The sequence below is a fragment of the Lemur catta genome, chromosome 16 (genome assembly GCF_020740605.2).
Source record: "Lemur catta isolate mLemCat1 chromosome 16, mLemCat1.pri, whole genome shotgun sequence".
NCBI lineage: Eukaryota > Metazoa > Chordata > Mammalia > Primates > Lemuridae > Lemur > Lemur catta.
The window spans coordinates 3602440-3622557 of NC_059143.1; the positions used below are offsets into that span (position 1 = coordinate 3602440).

The 20118-nt window shown below is 34.6% G+C and overlaps 1 protein-coding gene and 1 non-coding gene across 2 annotated transcripts; both read right to left on the reverse strand.

Annotated features, from left to right (window-relative positions):
• Positions 1-1572: 1572 nt before the first annotated feature.
• Positions 1573-19985, reverse strand: CEP76 (centrosomal protein 76). The gene is made up of 12 exons (XM_045527807.1): positions 19715-19985; positions 18506-18661; positions 17376-17451; positions 16391-16615; positions 15137-15322; positions 13266-13363; positions 11289-11417; positions 8773-8961; positions 6417-6583; positions 4877-5210; positions 2391-2608; positions 1573-1977 (listed from the first exon to the last, which is right to left on the reverse strand). The coding sequence occupies exons 1-12, from the start codon at positions 19775-19777 to the stop codon at positions 1839-1841; spliced, it is 1980 nt and encodes a 659-aa protein (XP_045383763.1). The 5' UTR covers positions 19778-19985; the 3' UTR covers positions 1573-1838.
• Positions 17031-17137, reverse strand: LOC123622029. The gene has a single exon (XR_006729392.1). It is a non-coding gene; the product is annotated as a U6 spliceosomal RNA (small nuclear RNA).
• Positions 19986-20118: the final 133 nt, after the last annotated feature.

Consider the following 20118-nt stretch of genomic DNA (forward strand, 5'->3'; position numbering starts at 1 on the left):
TATATATACTACATAGAGGGGACTATGCCAGTATACATATTGTCAAAAAGAACACCTTAGAAACATTATATAAAAAACTTTTTATATTTTTAATAGAAAAACTTTTATGACAGCTAAATATACAAGGTAAATTTAATTCTTAAAAAAAATTACTAAAGTTAAGAAGACAGAATTCTAGTGATAAATGCACTGAAATAATCTTACGAAACAAAACATCTTCAGAGAAAAATATTAATGCCAGACTCTATTAAAGTGCATAAAAAGCAAATTTATTTTAGAATTTATACCAAAAGCACATTCAAAATACATGTTACTCTGGTACAGTAAGGCAGGAAGCTCAGCCTCAACGTTAATACAGCCTCAATCTTAATATATAATTCTCCCTCTTAGTACGTGAATCATAGTTTGTCTCAAAAGTTGAAAATTACAAGCAATTTTCTGTTGATAGCTTTATGTGTAATTTTGACCCATACGAGTAAAAAAGTCTTTATTCTTTCGCTTATTCTCTACATTCATGTCAGTCTCACAAGAAACATCTGATTATCATTTTCAATGAAAATCAGTAGAAGAGGGATAGTAGTATTTCCAAACTTTTTAAACAAGTTAAATCATAAATATTTATCACAAAAAGCAAATTTTAAGACATGTTCGAATTTTAATTTTTAAAAAATAAAATCATATTCTTTGCAAGGGTACATTAAAATGAGGAAACAATCAATAACTTGGGTAGCCAGTTGGTATACAGTTGCTTTCTTAAGATCAATTGATAAAGCAACTGAATTAAGAACCAAGCAGAGATGTCAAATGGACAGTCAAACCTATCATTTATATTGTACAGCTTCTTACAAAAAGTTGAATTGCTGGAGTCTTTTTTAATGCTCACTTTTGCTCACTGAAAACTAACTTTTAAAACTTGCTCAATTTTAAAACAAGTACCAGCATGGAGTCAGTGGCATACACTTGTCTTCAGTGGCCTCACACAATGAAGCTCTCATTTAGATCAAATACATACACACATATTTTTATCACAATGAGAACAGAAAGAAAAAAATGGTTTCAGAAGATGGAATATGGGAAGAGGCTAGTAATAAATCCTTTGACCACAGAAAATCAGTGGTAGACTGCTAAAATTAATTACAGAAAACAATTTATCAGTACCATAACAAATGGGGGAATAATTTTTTTTCTAAAACACCCAATTCATTTTTATAACAAATCAAACTAATAAATATTTATAAACTATTCATGTACTTTCATGTGACGTTATTAATATTTATGCTTCCCTGGTATTTGTTTTTTCCTACTCTTACTTCAAGGTCTTACTATAAATTTCTACAAAATCTCAAATATCCCTAGAGCCATGGATAAACCACAAAAGTGATAATCCACCAAAATGTATTTTCACCTATGTAATAAATTTGTTGTGAGGTTAATTTCTCCTAATTTGCACAAGATAATTCCAAAATAATGATTATATTGACTTTGCTATGGCTTAAACCCTTAGATAAATTTCTGATTACTTGTTAGTGTAAACTGAGTATATTTTATATTCATATTTAAACTACTGAATACCTGTAAACAAAGTAGCATTTATTAAAATAGAATATACACTTAATTTATACTAAATTCCACTGAGATTTATACAAGTTTTTCATCCTTAATTTTTAAATACACACATCACGATTTTTGAAAACATTATCAGTCAGATCTATACAAAATTGAAACACAACATCCAAGACAGATTGTGATTTTAAAATAAGAAACCTCTAAATAGCTAATAATGTACAATGTGTAAAGTTCCAATAAAACACAGGTATAATGCGTATAGAATGTTAGCCCTATAATACCGAGCGATATTTACAAGCAAACATGATCCAAACAGCACACGCAGATTCAGGGTAAGTAAACACTCGGACACGAACTGCCAGTCGCACCTGGTCTCCACGGCAACAGATTATTTCTTCACAGAAAGGAGACCTATATAAGATAAAAATTCACCCGATTAAAAAGTGACCATACACTTTAGTTGATTTCCAAATAAACCAGTATTTAAAACAATTTTTTAAAATTCTGTCTCTGCTATCAATGACCCTGTAATTTTGGTCAACCTATTCAAATTAGACTATTTCCTCATGGTTTATAAATTTTAAAAATGTACAGACAAGATCAGAGATCCTCAACTGAGATTTCACCAAAATCACTGGGAAAATTATCACAGACTATCCAGGACTACATTTCAGACCAAATGAGTCAAAATATGTGTCAGGGAGGGTAAACCATTGTAAAAGTTCCTCATGTGACTCTGGTTTCATTTCTAAATAACTACCTGACTAAATGACCTCTAAGATTCCCAAACCAAAAAAATTACGAATCCATAAATGACACCTTACCGAAGACATGTGGCAAATGCACGTCTTGCATTTCTATACACAAAATGTATTGGGAACCCTTTAAATGTGTGACCATCAGGTACAGCTCTCCTTATGGCATCTTGAAATTCTTCATTGCCTGCAGATATACTTGTTGTACGCTCAAATTCATAAGAAGCCAAAGCTGGTGATAAAAGGTAGGAGAGCTGGTCTTCCCAAACAGTAGTGAGGCCAAGATCCTATACCAATCAAAAGAAAAAGTGAAATACATTAATATTTTAAAAACCAATTAAATGAAAATGTTGATTATGGCAATGTATGTCAAGAAAACATTTTTAAAAGCTGTCATAATTGTTTAAACTTCCTATTAATTATTTTAAGGATGCACAGAAATAAAAATAAAAGGAACTATAGGTGATCAGGTTTTATAATACTTCTTAGAGAACCAAAAAACATTCAATTGTGTTCATGAAGGCTTTGAATACCATACTTCTTTAATATCTACTAGACTATCTTTAATATCTACTAAAAAAGACCATATGGAATAGTCCTAATATGGAAGACACAGTGTTAGTGAATTTTGAGATCATATTTTATTTAAAGAGTTTAGTAAGGCCAGGCGCAGTGGTTCATGCCTGTAATCCTAGCACTCTGGGAGGTTGAGGCAGGAGGGCTGCTTGAGTTCAGGAGTTCAAGGGCAGCCTGAGCAAAAGTGAGATCTCATCTCTATTAAAAATAGAAAAAATTAGCCAGGCATGGTGGTATGTGCCTGAGGTCCCAGCTACTCAGGAGGCTGAGGCGGGAGGAATGCTTGAGCCCAGGACTCTAAGGTTGCAGTGAGCTATAATGATGCTACTGCACTCTACCCAGGGTGACAGAGCAAGATTCTGTTTAAAAAAAAAAAAAAAGAACTTAGTAAGATTAAGTCTGACTAATTTGATTTGATTGCTCCTACTGTAAACTCAACTGCAGTAGGGGAGAAAAGTCACAAATTAATTCCATATGTAATTAAACAAATATTTACTGATCAATTACTCTGTAACATGCACAGACTTTTATATTATAGGAAGATAAAAGGTGAAGATGCCACAGGCCCTCGGGGAGCTTCAAATATGTTTCCACAGAATGTTAAAAGTAATATGATTTCATTTATAATACCAAGTGAACTATTGATATCTAGACACATAAAGTAAAAAATATATATATTCAATTACAAACATAAAAAACCTTCTCAAAATTCTAAATATTTCGATGACCATAATAGATATTTAGCATTTCCTAATTTCACATTCAAGGTTTAACTGGTCACAAGTGATCTCAAAGGTCCATCATGACTGTACTTTCCCTATGGCAAAACGTGACTCTTATTTGCTCATTTTCAGGCACCATTAACTTAGTAATCACCATTAGCATCTATCTCAGCTTTGTTTTCTTTTTCTATAAAAAGTAATTCTTATAATAAAATACTGCTTGTATTTGTAAAAAGAACCTAAGGAAAGAAAGCTAAAGGCAATATGAGAGATGGAAAAGAAAGGGAAAGTAATCAGGGGCTTTCATTTCCAGTAGTATAATGGACCAGGACTCCTGACCAACTCTGTTACTGAAAACATACTACAAATGCCTTAGATTTTCCAAAATATACTTTTAAATGCTTGATGAGTTGGCAAGTGAATAAAGAATATGTTAGAGGCCAAAGCTAAAAGTAATTGGAAACCCAGAGAACATATTTGATAAATCAGTTTGCTGTTGATGGCTTCAGGAAACAGAAAAAGGGGCTCACCCAAGGTGGGGAACATAACAGGGAATCCCAAAAGGTGAATCAGAAATAAATCTTTTGTAGGAATGTTGAATTCTAAGTCCTTTGTTGGTTATGTGTGTTATAAATAACTTCCCACTCCAAGACTTCAGTATTTCAATGTTTTGTTTTGATGAACATATATTAATCTTTTCCTACATGATTAGTGCTTTTTATGTCAAGGCACTTTACAAAAGAAATCCACATGACTAACACACAACAGGCTTGATCTCATTAGTAATCAGAAAAATGCAAATTAAGTCAGAATGACATCATTTTACATCTACCCAGTAGAATGTAATAGGAAAACAAACAGAAACCAATCTGAAGGGAGAAATGAATTTGAAAAAAATATCAACAAGCATTTTTACTAGGGAAATTATTTGAGTAAGCATTTCACAAAAAGGAAATCCAAATAGTGATAGTCAGCAAGCGTCTGACTCTAAGATGTGAAGTCCACCACTCTTCATTTCTAGGAGGAATTAATAAATTCTTTAAGTATTAGTGAAATTGGAAATTTTTGAGTCTCAGAACTTAAGTCTGAGAAAGTCTTATGACTTTCAAAACTCTAAACTTCATAAAAACAGGGATTATATTTGCTTTGTTCAGGGCTAGAATAGTCACTGGCCCTACAGCCCAAAATAAATAAATAAAATAATAAACAAACAAATGAAAAAAAGTTTGAAATTACAACTATTTCAATGTTAATTACCTTCCTATGTTCCGACACTAGGAGCCTCAGTTGCATTTCTATTTCATTACTTGTTACTGATGCGTCAATTGTGGATGCACACAGAGGTGGAAAGGGAGGAAGGGATGTCGTAGCTCCTGGAGCACATACAGATTTAATTGCTTCTTCACTCATAGGTTTCCATTTGGATTCATCATTCAAATCAAATACACAAGTTTCTACTGCATCAGAGGGTTGACAATTTCCCAGGAACATCTGATGATTGAAAACACAACCAACTGTTCGATATGGGTACAATGGTTTGGGCTGTTCAGCAAGTGGAGGTTCATCAGGATTGGTAGGCTTGTGGATGTACCTAAAAAAATTAAATCATAATTTCATATAATGAGAACTTAAAAACTAAGAAGACAGTATCTTACTGAAACAAAAATTCTAACACATAACTACTTCCTATACTTATTTTTCTTTCTTATATTTCCACAATTTGATTACTCTGTAATTTTTCTTTTTTTTTTTGAGACAGAGTCTCGCTCTGTTGCCCGGCTCGAGTGAGTGCCTTGGCGTCAGCCTAGCTCACAGCAACCTCAAACTCCTAGGGTTAAGCGATCCTACTGCTTCAGCCTCCCGAGTAGCTGGGACTACACGCATGCGCCCCCATGCCTGGCTCATTTTTTCTGTATATATTTTTAGTTGTCCAGATAATTTCTTTCTATTTTTAGTAGAGACGGGGTCTCGCTGAGGCTGGTCTCGAACTCTTGACCTTGAGCGATCCACCCGCCTCGGCCCGGCCTGATTACTCTGTAATAATTCTATGGTATAACTTCTAATATAGAAACCAACTCTATTCCTTTAACAACAGAATATATTCCATGTTTATTGTTAAGATCAAAAAAGTTTATCTCAGATAACACAATTAAAAAACTTGACTATACATTATTAGGCATGACTAACCAAAATGATTATCAACCAGGGAGAAAAAGGATCCAGGGGAATGAGAAGAGGCCGCAGGGCTGTGCCTCTAGAACACACATTTAAAGAAAGATGAAGGAAAACTGAGAAAGAATAGCCAGAGAGGAATAATGAAAACTGAAAGGCAGTAATGAGAGGAGCTAAGAAAAGATCATGTTCTAGCAAGGAGGAAGCACTCAACTCTCAAAATCTGATAACAGCCTAAACTACTGAAAAGAATGTCCAGTAAATTTACCAAGAAGAAGTTCGTAGCCACGTCAAATTTTCAAAAGAAATCATGATTTACACCTTGAACTTATTTTTAGGCTTAGGGATGTTCACCAGAGAAAACAGATGCTAATCATATAAAACTAAAATATAATTTACTTCTTACCAATTTCATGTTAGTAAAGAATATTTTAGGGATACAAATTTTCTTGGAGTTCATTTACTTAGCTGCTATAATTTAAGTATTTTCTTAGTCATTGAAAAGGCTCTAATAACTAAAACTATCAACATGTACCTTCAAGTACCATCAACATGAACATAAAACCCTGTAATTTAAAACATTTATATCTTCATTTTAATATCCTTGTAAACTTAGTAGACTAACCTGTGTCCTGTTAAACTCTCCCAAAAAGTGATTGTTCCATCAGTTCCACAAGTCATAACCCATGCATGAGGTACTCCTTTTGCCTTAGTCCCGACACAGACAAAGGCTTCTAATCCATACCCAAGAAGAAGACTGCACAGAAGATTAGCATGATCTTCACAGTCACCCTAGAAGATAAATTAAAATGAAGTGCTTATTCCTTCATATTGTTTTCCTCATTAAATATTTACATGCAAAGTTATAATAAAAACTTATTAGTAAAGTTTTTCCACTTTTAATCATTAGCCCAGTGTTAAGCTGAAACAATAGGGAAAAAAGATAATATACAAATTTTAGAAAAGACTAAATTATTTTACAAAGTTAGTGCTTACAAATCTGACAGTCGTAACATGTATACTTTAACAGGAGGCATTCAGATTCAAAAGTTTATAAGGAATTCATATAATATAGAAAGAAAAGTAGGAAAAACACTCAAATTAAACCAATGAATTAATGGCATCTATATGTGATAATTTCAAAGAAATATATACATAGGAAAAATGATTGGGAGAAAGAACAAAATGCCAACAAAGGCTATTAGTAGGGTAAGTTATATATAATTTTCCCCTATACTTTCCAAATTCTCTTTGATATGCTTATATTACTTTAACAATTTTAAAAAATTATGAAGACTTTTATAAAAGCAGTAGAAAATATCTGACATGTTCTGTGAAAAATTACTAAAATACTAAACAGTATGGCTACAATTATGTAAAGACATATGTTTAAGTATAGGAAAACTACATGTAATTATGAAAAAGCAAAAATAACTTTTTTCCCCCTGCAGAGACATGGTCTTGCTCTATTGCCCAGGCTGGAATGCAGTAGCGTGATCAGAGCTCACTGCCGCCTCAAATTCCTGGGCTCAAGCCATTCTCCCGCCTTGGCCCCCCCCAAGTAGCTGGGACTACAAGGGAATGCCGCCACACGGCTAATTTTAAATTTTTTGTAGAGATGGGGTCTCACTATGTTGCTCAGGCTGGCTGGTCTCCAATTCCTGGCCTCAAGCAATCCTCCCGCCCCAGCCTCCCAAAATGTGGGATCACAGGTGTGACCTAGCATGCCCGGCCAAAAATAACTATTGAGTTGACTGTTAGGATGAAGGATAATTTTTTTCTCCAAAAAATTTGCATTCAGGGCTCTAGGCTGTTTTTTAAAAATTAACTGTATTGAAATAGAGCATTTTACAATTATTTAACTGACTTTACAAAAACATAGTACCTAACCTTTTAGATCCAATAATTTGAGATTTTGCCCTAAAAAAATTCAAAAGCAAATATTCAATATAAAAGTTCATTCACAATAACAAAAAATTGGAAGCAAGCATAACTTGGCCAGAAGAAACAGTTCCTACAAGAGGGAAATCGTTAAGTAGATTTTGTATATTGACTCAAGAAAACTTAAAGAGCCATTAAAAATGGAAATCACAAAGACTGTAGCAACACATGAAAAAATGTAGTATAATGCTGTTATAAAGCATGATACAAAATTTTATTTATATCTTAATTATAATCATGGAATAAATGATACACATACAGGATAAAAACAAAAACACAAAAGAAATGATAAATTGGGAATAGAATTATGGGCCAAGTTTCACATTTACTGTTGTACAACAAAAACACTTTAAATATTTACAGAATTTTCAAGCTTCGATTTTCAGATAAGCTTTCTCTTTGAAATAGTGAATCAAAGGAGTGATTATTTTACAAAATAAATATTTATGTAATAATTTTAAATATGTACCATTCCTACTATGTTTGCAATAAAAAAGTTTCTATATATATATATACAACTTTTGGGAATTACCACTTGGAAATAAAAAAAATCAAAATAATTTTTTTGATAAGTAATGTTTAACTGTTTTTCAACTGTGTTTAAGACACAATCTTTCTAATGACAAGTCAATTTCTCATCCAATTATATCTGTGGGGGACTGTTTCCAGGACCCCTTTGAATACCAAAACATGCCAGTGCTCAAGTCCCTTATATAAAATTGCATATTATTTACGTATAACCTATGCACATCCTCCCATATACTTCAAATTATCTCTAGATTACTTATACCTAATACAATGTAAATGCTATGTAAACAGTTCTTATACAGTATTGTTTTTATTTGTATTAATTTTTATTATTGTATTGTTACCTTTTATTGGGTTTTTAAAAGAATACTGTCAATCCACAGATACAGAATCCACAGGTACAGAGGGCCAACTGCATGTTCATTTTTCTAAGATATCTTTTTACAAATGTATTGTAAATTCAGAGTAACTATGATGTACTGCTATTTAATTCTATTATGTGTGTATGATACCTTGTTTCTACAGAGAAAGGCCAGCAGAGTGCACCATTGTTCCTGTTTACCTCCTCCTCCAATAACAGGGGCTCGTTCATAACCAAGGACATTAACAAATCTTGCTGCTTGCCTTGGAGTATCCAGAAGCCGTCCAGCTCGAAGTGGTTTAACATAGGAACACACTGGCCTATTTATCCCATTTTCATCCTGAAGAAAGAAGGGGAAAATATTACCCGTAATGACAGACTAATCATCCCACTTTTAACTTTTTTTTAGAATACATTAATGTAGGATAACATAATTCTGGATATCATTTATTGAGTGCTTACTTTGCATCCAGCACTAGGCTACCAACTGCTGTGCATATAATTTCTCTTTTAATCCTCATAACATCTCTATTCAGTTTATAGCTGAAGAAAACTGAAGCTACAAGCTATTATGCAACAGAGCTAGGATTCAAACCCTTACCTGTCTGACTCCAAAGCCTGTAACAGTAAGAACTCCTCTAAGAAAAGGGTGGGCAGAAAGATAAGGAAGGGAGCAGGGCTCCCAGCTGAAGTATTCTTTCATATTACCACACAGAATTTAACAATATATATCCAGACAGAACAAATAACTTTTCTGATTGATAAAACAACAATGATCTAAGTTTATTTCTAGATTGTTTCTATTAGGGCATCAAACATAAGAGATCCACAGGAAACAACAATTTGTTAACTAAGTCAATTGAAAGCAAAATTTTAAAAAACGTTTTAAAAAGTTTTACATTCTAAATACAGGATCTATCTTAGAGCTTGTGCTGAATAACTACTGTACATATAAAGGTCTCTGATGGCTGCCCACCATTTCTTTAATGTTACATTTTCCTTAATTTCACAGTTGCTGATACAGCAAAGTGAAAGGGCCACTTACACATATTTTATTACAGCAACATTTCTAATATTATCTAAATATATTCCCATAAGCTATTTATATATCTTGAAAATTTCAATATTTCAACCTCTAAACCTGCACTGTCCAATAAGAAAGAAACTAACCATATGTGGCTATTTAAATTTTAATTAAAATTAAATAAAACTTAAATTTTAGTTTTTCGTCACCTTAGCCACATTTTGAGTACTAAATACATGGCTGGTGATCACCATATTGGGCAGCACAAATATAGAACATTTCATCATTGCAGAAAAGTTCTATCAGATAGTACTGCTCTAAATTTATTTCCTCTTGGGTCTGGAAGCACTGGAAATTCTTTTTCACACTATGCATAACAATTTTGTGGTTTGTAACTACAGTTTTTATAACTAGATTGATTGCCTTAAATAACTTGCTCCTTAATTACACAGCTTGTCAAATACAGGAAGCAGCAGTAAGAAACAGCTCTAGTAATCTAAGTAAAATAACCATCTCACGTACTCTGTGTACATGGAAAGAGGTGGCACAAACCAAAAAGGCACTAGTCGAAACTACAATTTAATACAGACTCTGCCAGGATCAAGTTGCTATTTGGACTCTTCACTTCTCTATCCTTTGTACTGTTCACAAAAAGAGACAATACCTGGCCAGTGAACAATCTTATATGATTATTATGAGACTAAATGACCTTATGTGCTTTAAATCTTCTTATAATCAATTCTAAGAGGCAGGGACTTAAGTAATACTTCCTAAAAGAAAATCCCAGTTCCTTAATTTCCTTAGCAGCATCTCAAATTCTTCCTCTTTTCCTTTGATTTGCCTCTGATCTACTGCCTCACACCCCTCCTTAGTCCTCTCTGGTCCCAGAAACTATGTGGCAATGAATAACTCTACCTCAGACCAGATACAGCAGGGAGCCAGTTATATTTTGTTTGGTTTCTCCTTTCCCTTGGTTCTGATATTGTTGCCACCTTGACAACCCAGGCAGTCAATGTACATGTCCAGAAAAGTCAGAAGCCATTTCCTTTATTGCCACCACTAGCCAACTAGGGTCTCTCATTCCCAAGCTCGCTATCTAGAAAATGAACCACTTTTAGCCTGTAGGGCTAAATCTAGGGAAACTAAAGCTAGATCAATGTACAGGATCTGAGAAACATAAGTCAAAATAAAACTACACTATATTTATATATAAGCATCTATATGAGGCTGAATACATAAAAAATATTTGAATGGTTCCTCAGAAGTTATAAAAATTATACAGATTTGACCACATATTTTATGTTGGTTTGTGAAAGAGAGAAAATGGGTTTAGGACTCAGGAAAAACAGAGACAGAGATACATAGCTGAAATGCTACAGTTAAATATTACTGGTCACTGGCTTGGAGATCTTGGTTATATACATTACTCCATGTAACACTGCTTGTTTTTAAAAAAAAGTATGTATGTTCAAAGCCCCAGTTCTACACACAAGGGCTGAATTTACATATAAACTGCAAAGTGTCCAAGTGGTTTTTTTGGGGGGGAATAAATATATTTTAGAAATGTAAATTAAATGAAATTTACATATATGACAGTAAATCTCAAATACAGGCATGAAAGTTTTCTAATGGAATTTACAAACCTGTGCAAAAATCTTAACCAGCCGTGAGTTGTGTGAGGGTCGAATTTGCAAATATTCTCTCCACCATTGTTTAGCATATACAAGAAACAATCGCTCTTTCTCTGCAGTTTTCTGGCGTTCCAAAGCAAGCTTGAAATTAAAAAAGTTTTTTAATTTCTATTCATTCTCCTTAATTAGTACAAAATATGTAACAAATCTACTTCTCCCCGTCACTACTACTACCCTAATCTGAGCCACACCATCATCTTGTCTGTAAGAGCCTAATAACTTCCCTGTTTCCATACCTACCCCAGTACAATCCAGTCTCCGTACAATAGTCATAACGTGATCTTATTTTTCTCCTCCAAGACACACATTTTTAAATAATAAAGCATACTCTTTTATTCCCTTGTTTAAAACACTTTAATCATTTTCCATCACATTGCAAACTACCTACCCTGGCCTCTATCTCACTTCCTACCCCCATACCCATTACACTACAGCCACATGGGGCTTCTGTTCCTGCATAGGTCCTTTTGCTCTAGGCTGTTCCCATTGCCCAGAAGTTCAAGCCCCATATCTGCATGGCTGGCTGCTTCCTACCATTCAGACCTTTCCCTACCCTAAGCACTTGACCTAAATCAGCCTCCCCAATAACCATTCTATCACATCACCCACGATCATTCTCAACAAAAAACATACTATATGATATTTTGTTTACTGACTTGCTTATTGTTTCTCCCCACAAGATTTAAAGTCCTTCAGAGCAAGCTGTCTGCCTTATACACAGCCACACCCCCAGTGTCTGGAACAGTGTCTAGCACATTCTAACATCTATTTAAGATCAATAAATATTTCTGATGTAAAAAAATTAGTAATAGTGTAATTTTAAAGAGAAAGCCTGGAAAATTAGAAACAATTTATATAACAGAAATAGGAAAATAAGCTTATGCTTTAGTCATTAAAAATGATAGAGAAACGTGAGAAAATGTTTATTAAATGATGTTAAGTTTAAAAAATAGAACCCCTGTACTTGTCAATAAAATAGTTACTATCAAAAAAATAGAACCCATTTACTTATGTAAATTTATGAATAACATGATTACGACTCATATATATACATATGTGTATGTGTGTACATACACACGTACATATTTATTTATTCAAATAATACCAAGGTTGATTCCCACTGTGTGGTTTCAGGTATATATACCACCTATAACACATCTCAGATGCTAGAGATTAGAGGGAGATGAGCGTTTAGAACAGGAGGTTTCAACAAAACAGAGCAGGACGTTGTTTGCTTGGGGGAGAAGGGTCAAGCCATCCAAAACTAAGTAACCACAGATCTATAAAAGGAATACATAACAGGCAGGGTGGAGTAAAGGAACAATTTCAGAACTAAAGTATGTGAACAAGGAGAATCTTTTCCACAAGTGCCAGCCCAACAAGTCAGCAGATAATCAAGACCTGAAAAACTAAGGACTGGCAAGGACTAAACAGGTATGGCAAATCCAATTTGAAGGGATGAAGAAACCCACTGATCTTACAAGACCCAGAAGAAAGTGATTCCTCCGAGGCCTGACAGTACAATTAGGAAAGCAAGCCTCTCAAAACACATTCCAAAAGTGCCAAGCTCTTCTACCTTTAGAGTATACAGCAGAAATGACAGGAGCAGCAAGCTATCAATAAATGTCTGTGAAATTAACATTAAAATCTTACCCCCTGCTGTCACCTCTTACTCCTTTATTCCCTTCAGCTTTGTAATTCTTATGTTGTTTCAATGAATATTCATCCTATTTCCCAAACTAGACTACAGGCTTCCCTAAGAAAACAATCTTGTCTTTATTTTCTTTCTCATCTTTTTTGTTAACTTTTGAGTGCTAATCTAAAAAGTAATAAATGATAGTTTTCTTAAAGAAAAAGAGTACTTTCCAGGATCAACAGGGAAATATACTACTATGAAAATAAATACACAAAAAACTCAGAATTATTTACCTGTGTGTTCACTACTTCTTGAGATAATGTTTGATTGAGTGGTGGGTACATTTCAAGTTTTATGTTTAAAATTCCCACAGAAACTTTTGATTCTGTGCCTGTAAATACAAATATTTAGAACTTTAGAGCTCTCAACACTATGTATGTTTAGTCAAAGTCTTGCCAAAATAATTTAGGAACCTGGTGCTTTACCATTTACACGAAATAAAGATAACATTCAATATCACTTTTAATATTCATACTTTATGAACCAAATCAGTTTATTTTTTACAATGGCATTTACTCAAGTATAAAAAAATAAAATAAGAACTATTTTCTTAGCTTTCTAATTATGTTTTAAGGAAATTTCTAACCTAAAGGATTTGGTATTTTTAATTTTTATTTTCATTAAATGTATAATACCAACCAGACTTACATTAAATACAAAGTCAAAGCAACTGTTAACATCTTATTCCATTTATGCAAAGTAAAGTTAGAAAGCATTTATACTCTTCATCACTTATAGTAGTTCCCTTTTACCCCTTCCCATTATCACCTCACATGTGAGTACAAATTTTCAATTCATGCCTAGATTTAAAGAATTAGAAAACAAGCATACTTCACACCAGAACTATTTAATATTTTTTTGGTGAGTCAGAATATGCTTGTTTTCAGGTATTACTATGATTATCATGTTAGGCCTATTTTTGAAGACAATTTACTGGGTATCTTTTTTGAAAATAGATCTACATAAGAAAACGTTTTTCTCACCTTTTTATTTAAACACATTCTGGGTCTGACTTATTAAAATCTAAACTACTAAGGCTATACTGTCCACTGGCATGGTTTAACTCTGTGACTAAGTTTCAGTACCAAAGTAATTCTATTATATGTTATGCATAAAATATTGGCAAGTTCTGTTTTTTCATTTTATTAGCAAATATATATTACATAACAGGCAGTATGCAAGATTCCAGGGAGGCAATGGTAAATAAGACAGACACTATCTCTGCCCTTAAGGAGTACTATTCATTGATACTAACATTGAGCAAGTTATCACCTCTTCTAATTCTCACCCACTGTACAAGGTTGGGAGAACACCTACAACATGTTTTACAAGAACTGCTGGTACTGATCGGGATGCACTGTATTTCAGGGAGTGCTGGAGTGGAGTTAGTTTTTGTGTATGTGTGTGTGAAGAATTAATTTTCTTTACAGCTTTATATCTAATCTATGTGTGAAAAATATTAATTTTCTTTATAGCATTATATTTAATAAACTTTAAAAGAATTAAAACCCTCAAAATTTCTACATTCATTTTATTTATTATTATTCTTCTTCGAGACAAGGTCTCACTCTATTGCCTGGGCTAGAGTGCAGTATCATTATAGCTCACTGCAACCTCAGACTCCTGGGACTCAAGCAATTCTCCCACCTCTGCCTCCTGAGTAGCTGGGACTACAGGTGCACACAACCACACCTGCCTAACTTTTAAATTTTTTTTGTAGAGACAGGTCTCGCTATATTGTTCAGGCTGGTCTCAAACCCCTGGGTTCAAGCAATCCTCCCACCTCAGCCTCCCAAAGTGCTGGGATTATAGAAGTGCTGGGATTACAGGCGTGACCTACAGCACCCAGCCTCTATATTGATTTTAAAGGAAAAAACATTTCCCTAAAACAAGGCCAGATTAACTGTGAAGTGCTACATTGATACTGTTCTTCAAGACATTCCCCAAGAGTATGATGCTGGAGTACAATTATAATTCTAATGAAATTCTATTTTAAAACCTTTTTATGGATTTCCATCTTGGCTTATAAAGGCATTTTAGAGACATAAAAAAAAGTATTTACAAACTGGCTACAAAAAGGTAACAATGATACTAATCATCATACCTACACCCATAAGTTCCACAGTCAGACTAGTCACTCCATTTTCTGAGCCCAAAACTGATCGCCATTCCAGAAAATAGGATGCTACTAAGGTAGTCTCACCAAATATGTCTGTTTTGATTAGCACCATATGAATTGGATCACTTATTGATAACATTGTTGTTGAATCAGCCATTCTAGTTCCATCACCTAGCAATATAAAACAAAGAAAATTATGCCACACTACATATTCAGTTAGGCCAACATAAAAGAATAGTTTCATTAAAAGGTATACTAAATAAGTTTACGTAAAACCCAATTTGGTAATGTCTCAGAAAAAATGCAAAAGACAGGAAATAAAAGTACAGTTCTATTTCTATCACTAACTTTTGAAAGGACTGGCAGAATTGTAATGAGTTATCTCTAGTTACTTATAGCATATCAGTGCTTTCTGATCCATAAGAGAGAAGTCTATTCTTTCAAAGTACTTAACTAAAGTATATGCTGCTATAATAAAAAGCCTCCAAATATGTCAACATTAATCCCCAAACTCCCTTTGTTCCTTAACCTCCAGAAATTATCACTATATTGCCTAAACAAAACTGAAAAATTCAACACACTGAATCTAGCAATTTATCCCATTAACTACATTAGGGTAACATTTTTCAGAAAAAATAATAAATTTTAGTAGCACATTAGCCATCTTAAAATCTAAAATTCTGAAGATATACTGCTACAACTTTGCTGAGTATAGAAACATAATATAAAAATTTCTATACTGACAACTGAAATGTAAAAAAATACCTTTATTGAAAGAAGCATAGTTTAAAACAATTACAGGAATTAAGTATCATAAGATTTAATTATGAGAGTTATATATTCATATCTAAACTTTTAATTTATTAAAGTTATATTACATCATAAACCTGGCCATCCTTCATAAATAGAAGTATCATGTCTCATTCTCTAATATATCCCCAGGACCTGCCTAGTACAGTACTATGCATACAATAGGTATTTAAGTGTTTATTACTGAAGTCAACGTTTAGAAGTCCACAAAAAATCTTCAGATAAAATTAATTAGCAAACAGAGAATAAGGCAAGAAGGTAAGTAGTAGTTTAAATTGAAAAGAGCAGTGGGAAAAAAATTAAAACAAAAGACTGGGGAGATACATCCATTACAAATCTCTTCTTATAACAAAAGTTGCTATAGTTGTTTCAAAATAAAACCTAACAAAGATTTACTCAATTAAATCACAATTTATTAGTGTTTCTTACCTAAGCTTTCTCTGTGCACTTCAAGTAAAAAGCCATCATGAAAATCTGGTTCACAGGCACACGGAACAGGTTTAGAACGAAAACGTTGGTTTCGATAATGTAAACATAAAGTAAATGTTGAACAAACTTGTCCTGGTAAAGGCTCAGGCTCTTGCAGATGTTCCAAGAAAGCTTTTCCACCCAAAACCTGAAGGTAAAGATACCTCCGTGTTGGATCAATATTAGCTGTAAAGTGTAGCAATATATATGAGGAAACTGCCAAATAACTTAAAGAATGTGATCAAGACATAAGGAAATAATAATTTGTCAGAAAAAAAACCAAAGACTAAAAAGAGAAAGAGTAACAAATTTACTACTATATATATCAGGATCATTTTCACCCTGGGAAGGACAGATACATAATATGATATCCTTTTCTGAGATTACATCTTGGCTACTTTCTCCCAGCAACAAAAGTGTCACAGCCAAGCAAGGTCTAGTATACCTTTGCTTTTTTGTTTCTTATTCAACATTTCTTCAACTTCACAACCCAACTCAGACAATTATAAACTCAGCTAATTATCAACTCAGAAAGTTTATTTGTCAGATTACCACTAAAAAACCAAGCTGTACAGTTCCTATAAAATATATACATGTACTTTTTAATATGGAACACTTTATGAATTTGCATGTCATCCTTGCACAGGGACCATGCTAATCTTCTCTGTATCATTCCAATTTTAGTATACGTGCTGCCAAAGCGAGCACTAAAATATATTATTAAAAATGAGAAAAGCGTCCCTGTTTTTTCTTCTACTGTGCTATACGTTAAATTTTCTGATACTTCATCCAAAACAGAATTTTAAGTTTTTGGCTAACTAACCAAAAAAATTAAATATTTCCTTCTGGAAAAAAAATTAAAACATTTTCTATCAAATACCAAACACTACAGCACAGCAATATTCATTACTAACCACAATTAAGTTAATGTTAAAAAAATACATACTTTTTTTTAATGTTGATTGTCTATCAAAACAAATAGGCTGTTTTGGAGAAGAAGGGAGTTCTTGATCAACATTGTCCTAGAAAGGCAGGGAAAAAAACCGAAAACAAATTACAAAACAAAAATTATAGTTAAGTAAGAAAATGCCAATAATGGGACTAAACACTGAACCAAAAGTAGATAGGATAAGGCCCCTTCAAAAATCCCCTTATTTTCGTAGCATAATCAAAACAATGAAAATAAAAGCCAGCATAAAAGACGATACAACTGATACAACTGGTCACTTCTAAAATCTAATACTAAGGAATTAAATTTTCTTCAAAAAATACCATCCACAGAATACTAAGACCAAATCCTTAACACCTTAAACAAGGTTAAACTTTCTCTACACCTTATACGACATTGGCTTGCGATTCCACCATGAATTGATTTTAATAAGAAAGTGACATTCACACAGCAGAAGCCATTACTAGGTCAATTTTTATAACAAATTAGTTCATAAACCTCAAAAACCAAAAAAAGATGCTGTATTAAAATACTTATTCCCTTGCGTATTATGAAGTCCAGCCAATTTTTACATTATACTACCCAGGTATTGAGGTCATAGTTTTTCATTATTGCCTCATTTTCAAGAGCAGGCCTACTTACTAACTGCACTAGAGGCCATCTATCATCTCAATACCGACCTATTTGTATGAAAAGTTTTGAGGGCTCTCATGCAGTTATTTTCTTAAAGAAATTTATAATTTGTTAATCATATAGTCCCAAAAGAATGTTTATTTTAAAAATAAGCTTAATCTAAACAATTATAAAACTATCTTAGTGAAAAACAACCTTTTTATGGTGAACTAATTTGACTAAAATATGCATATATAATATTACAGATCTAGAAAATAACAAAAGAAAATTTTGTCACTGTAGACAGAGGACTATGGTATATAACTCAGATTTTACTATTTGCTATACTCAAGGGCAGAGTTAGCCTATAGTTTAAAGAAGAATATTACTAGATAAAATGGCCTTATTTTAAAATGGTTTTACTAGGAGGGGCCCCAAATATGGACCCTATTAACAGGGTTATGCATGAGCATATACTTATACTCTCAATATTTTTTTCCTAATAGATTACTTACAGTAACAAAATTAAGTTCTTTCATCACATCATCAATGATTCCTCGACGTCTAAGGGCTTTGATCAAATCTTCTGTTGATAAATGTTGCTGATCAGGTGCCAATTCTTCTCGTATAGTCTCAGCAAGGATTTCTCTTATCCTTCCATGGACATCCATCTATGTAGAAAACTTGCATTATAATTTACATTACAAAGTCAAATATTGCTTCTCATGTTTTAGGCTTCTTAAGCTAACAGTAAACCTACAATTATTAACCCAACTAAATAAGAGTAAAAGTAAGCTTTTAAAAGATGAAACCTCTGAGTACGAATTCTAGAAATAATCTCTACTGGTTATCTGCTACCTTTGTTACAATTTCCCCACAAATAACACTCAACCAAAACAAATCTTTTGAGAGAAAGTATAGTATAATTAGAAGAACACAGACCTGGAGTAGGCAGATCAAAGTATGATGTTATGACTTTCATACTTTAATCTGTCTAATGATAAATTGATCAGCTTGCAACTTAGGTGTATGTGTCACCTTTGGCTAACTTATGTACTCTTTGTGAATGTTCCCGCACCTGTAAGATGGAAAACCAGTGCCCTCTCACAAGTGTTGTGAGGATTAGACAAAAGATGCTACAAATCTAGAACACAATCTGGCTTGCAAGTGCACCATACACGGTGGTTTTTATTCAGCATATTGCATTCGGTCGAGCACCTCAGATACTGCGGGTTCTTGTGGCGCTCCCAAGTATTCCAAATAGTTTTGTTAAAAATCCTTCCGTAACTTCTTTTCCATGACTTCTTCGCGAATTGCTGACTGAAGCTCCCGGTTCTACTGCTACAATACCCGTATGTTTCATCCTTAAAGTAACCCTAACATCTCACCTCAGAATATTAACCTGCTCCAAACACAACTTACACTCGATTAGGCTTCCAGAAATCGCTCACTAAACGGTTCATTTTCAGTGTCCTATAACCAAAACCGTTCTAGCACCTCAGACTCTTCCTGGCACTCCTCGGCTTGTCCACTTTTACGGAGGCTCGAAAGCTCTTCTGGCTCCAACCTCGCGCTCTGCGTCCCACAGCCCTTGCTCGACTCCTGGCAAAAAGGCGCCGCGGTCGGCCCGGCCGAGGGCTGCCGGCCGGGGGCTCGGTGCTGCGGGCAGGAAAGGCCCTGGCTCGGTCTGCAGCGCTCACTCCCCGCGCCCAGGCCGCTCTCACCTTGCTCAGCTGCTGGTGGATGAGCTGCTTCAGTTCGGAGGCTTTCTCCGGAGGCAGAGACATGCTGGCAATCGGCGCCTCGGCCGCTTCTCCCCGCCTCAGACGCCCTAGCCGCGCGGCGCGCCCGGCCCGGCCAGGCAGCGTTCGTACCGGCTGGAGCACAGAGCGGCACAGCCTCTCGCCTCGCGCAGCTCCCGGGGGCGCGACGCCGCGTCAGGCCCGGGGTTGGGCGGGAACCGAGGCCGCGGCGGCGACAGTGCTAACTGTTTTCAAACGGTGGCGGACTAACAGGGCTCGGGGCTGTCCCCCGCGCTGCCTGATCACCTCCGCCTCCGCCCCGCCTTCTCACGGGCCCTGCACCCCGCGACCTCAGCGCACCCCGCCGCCTTGCCTTGCCGAAAGCG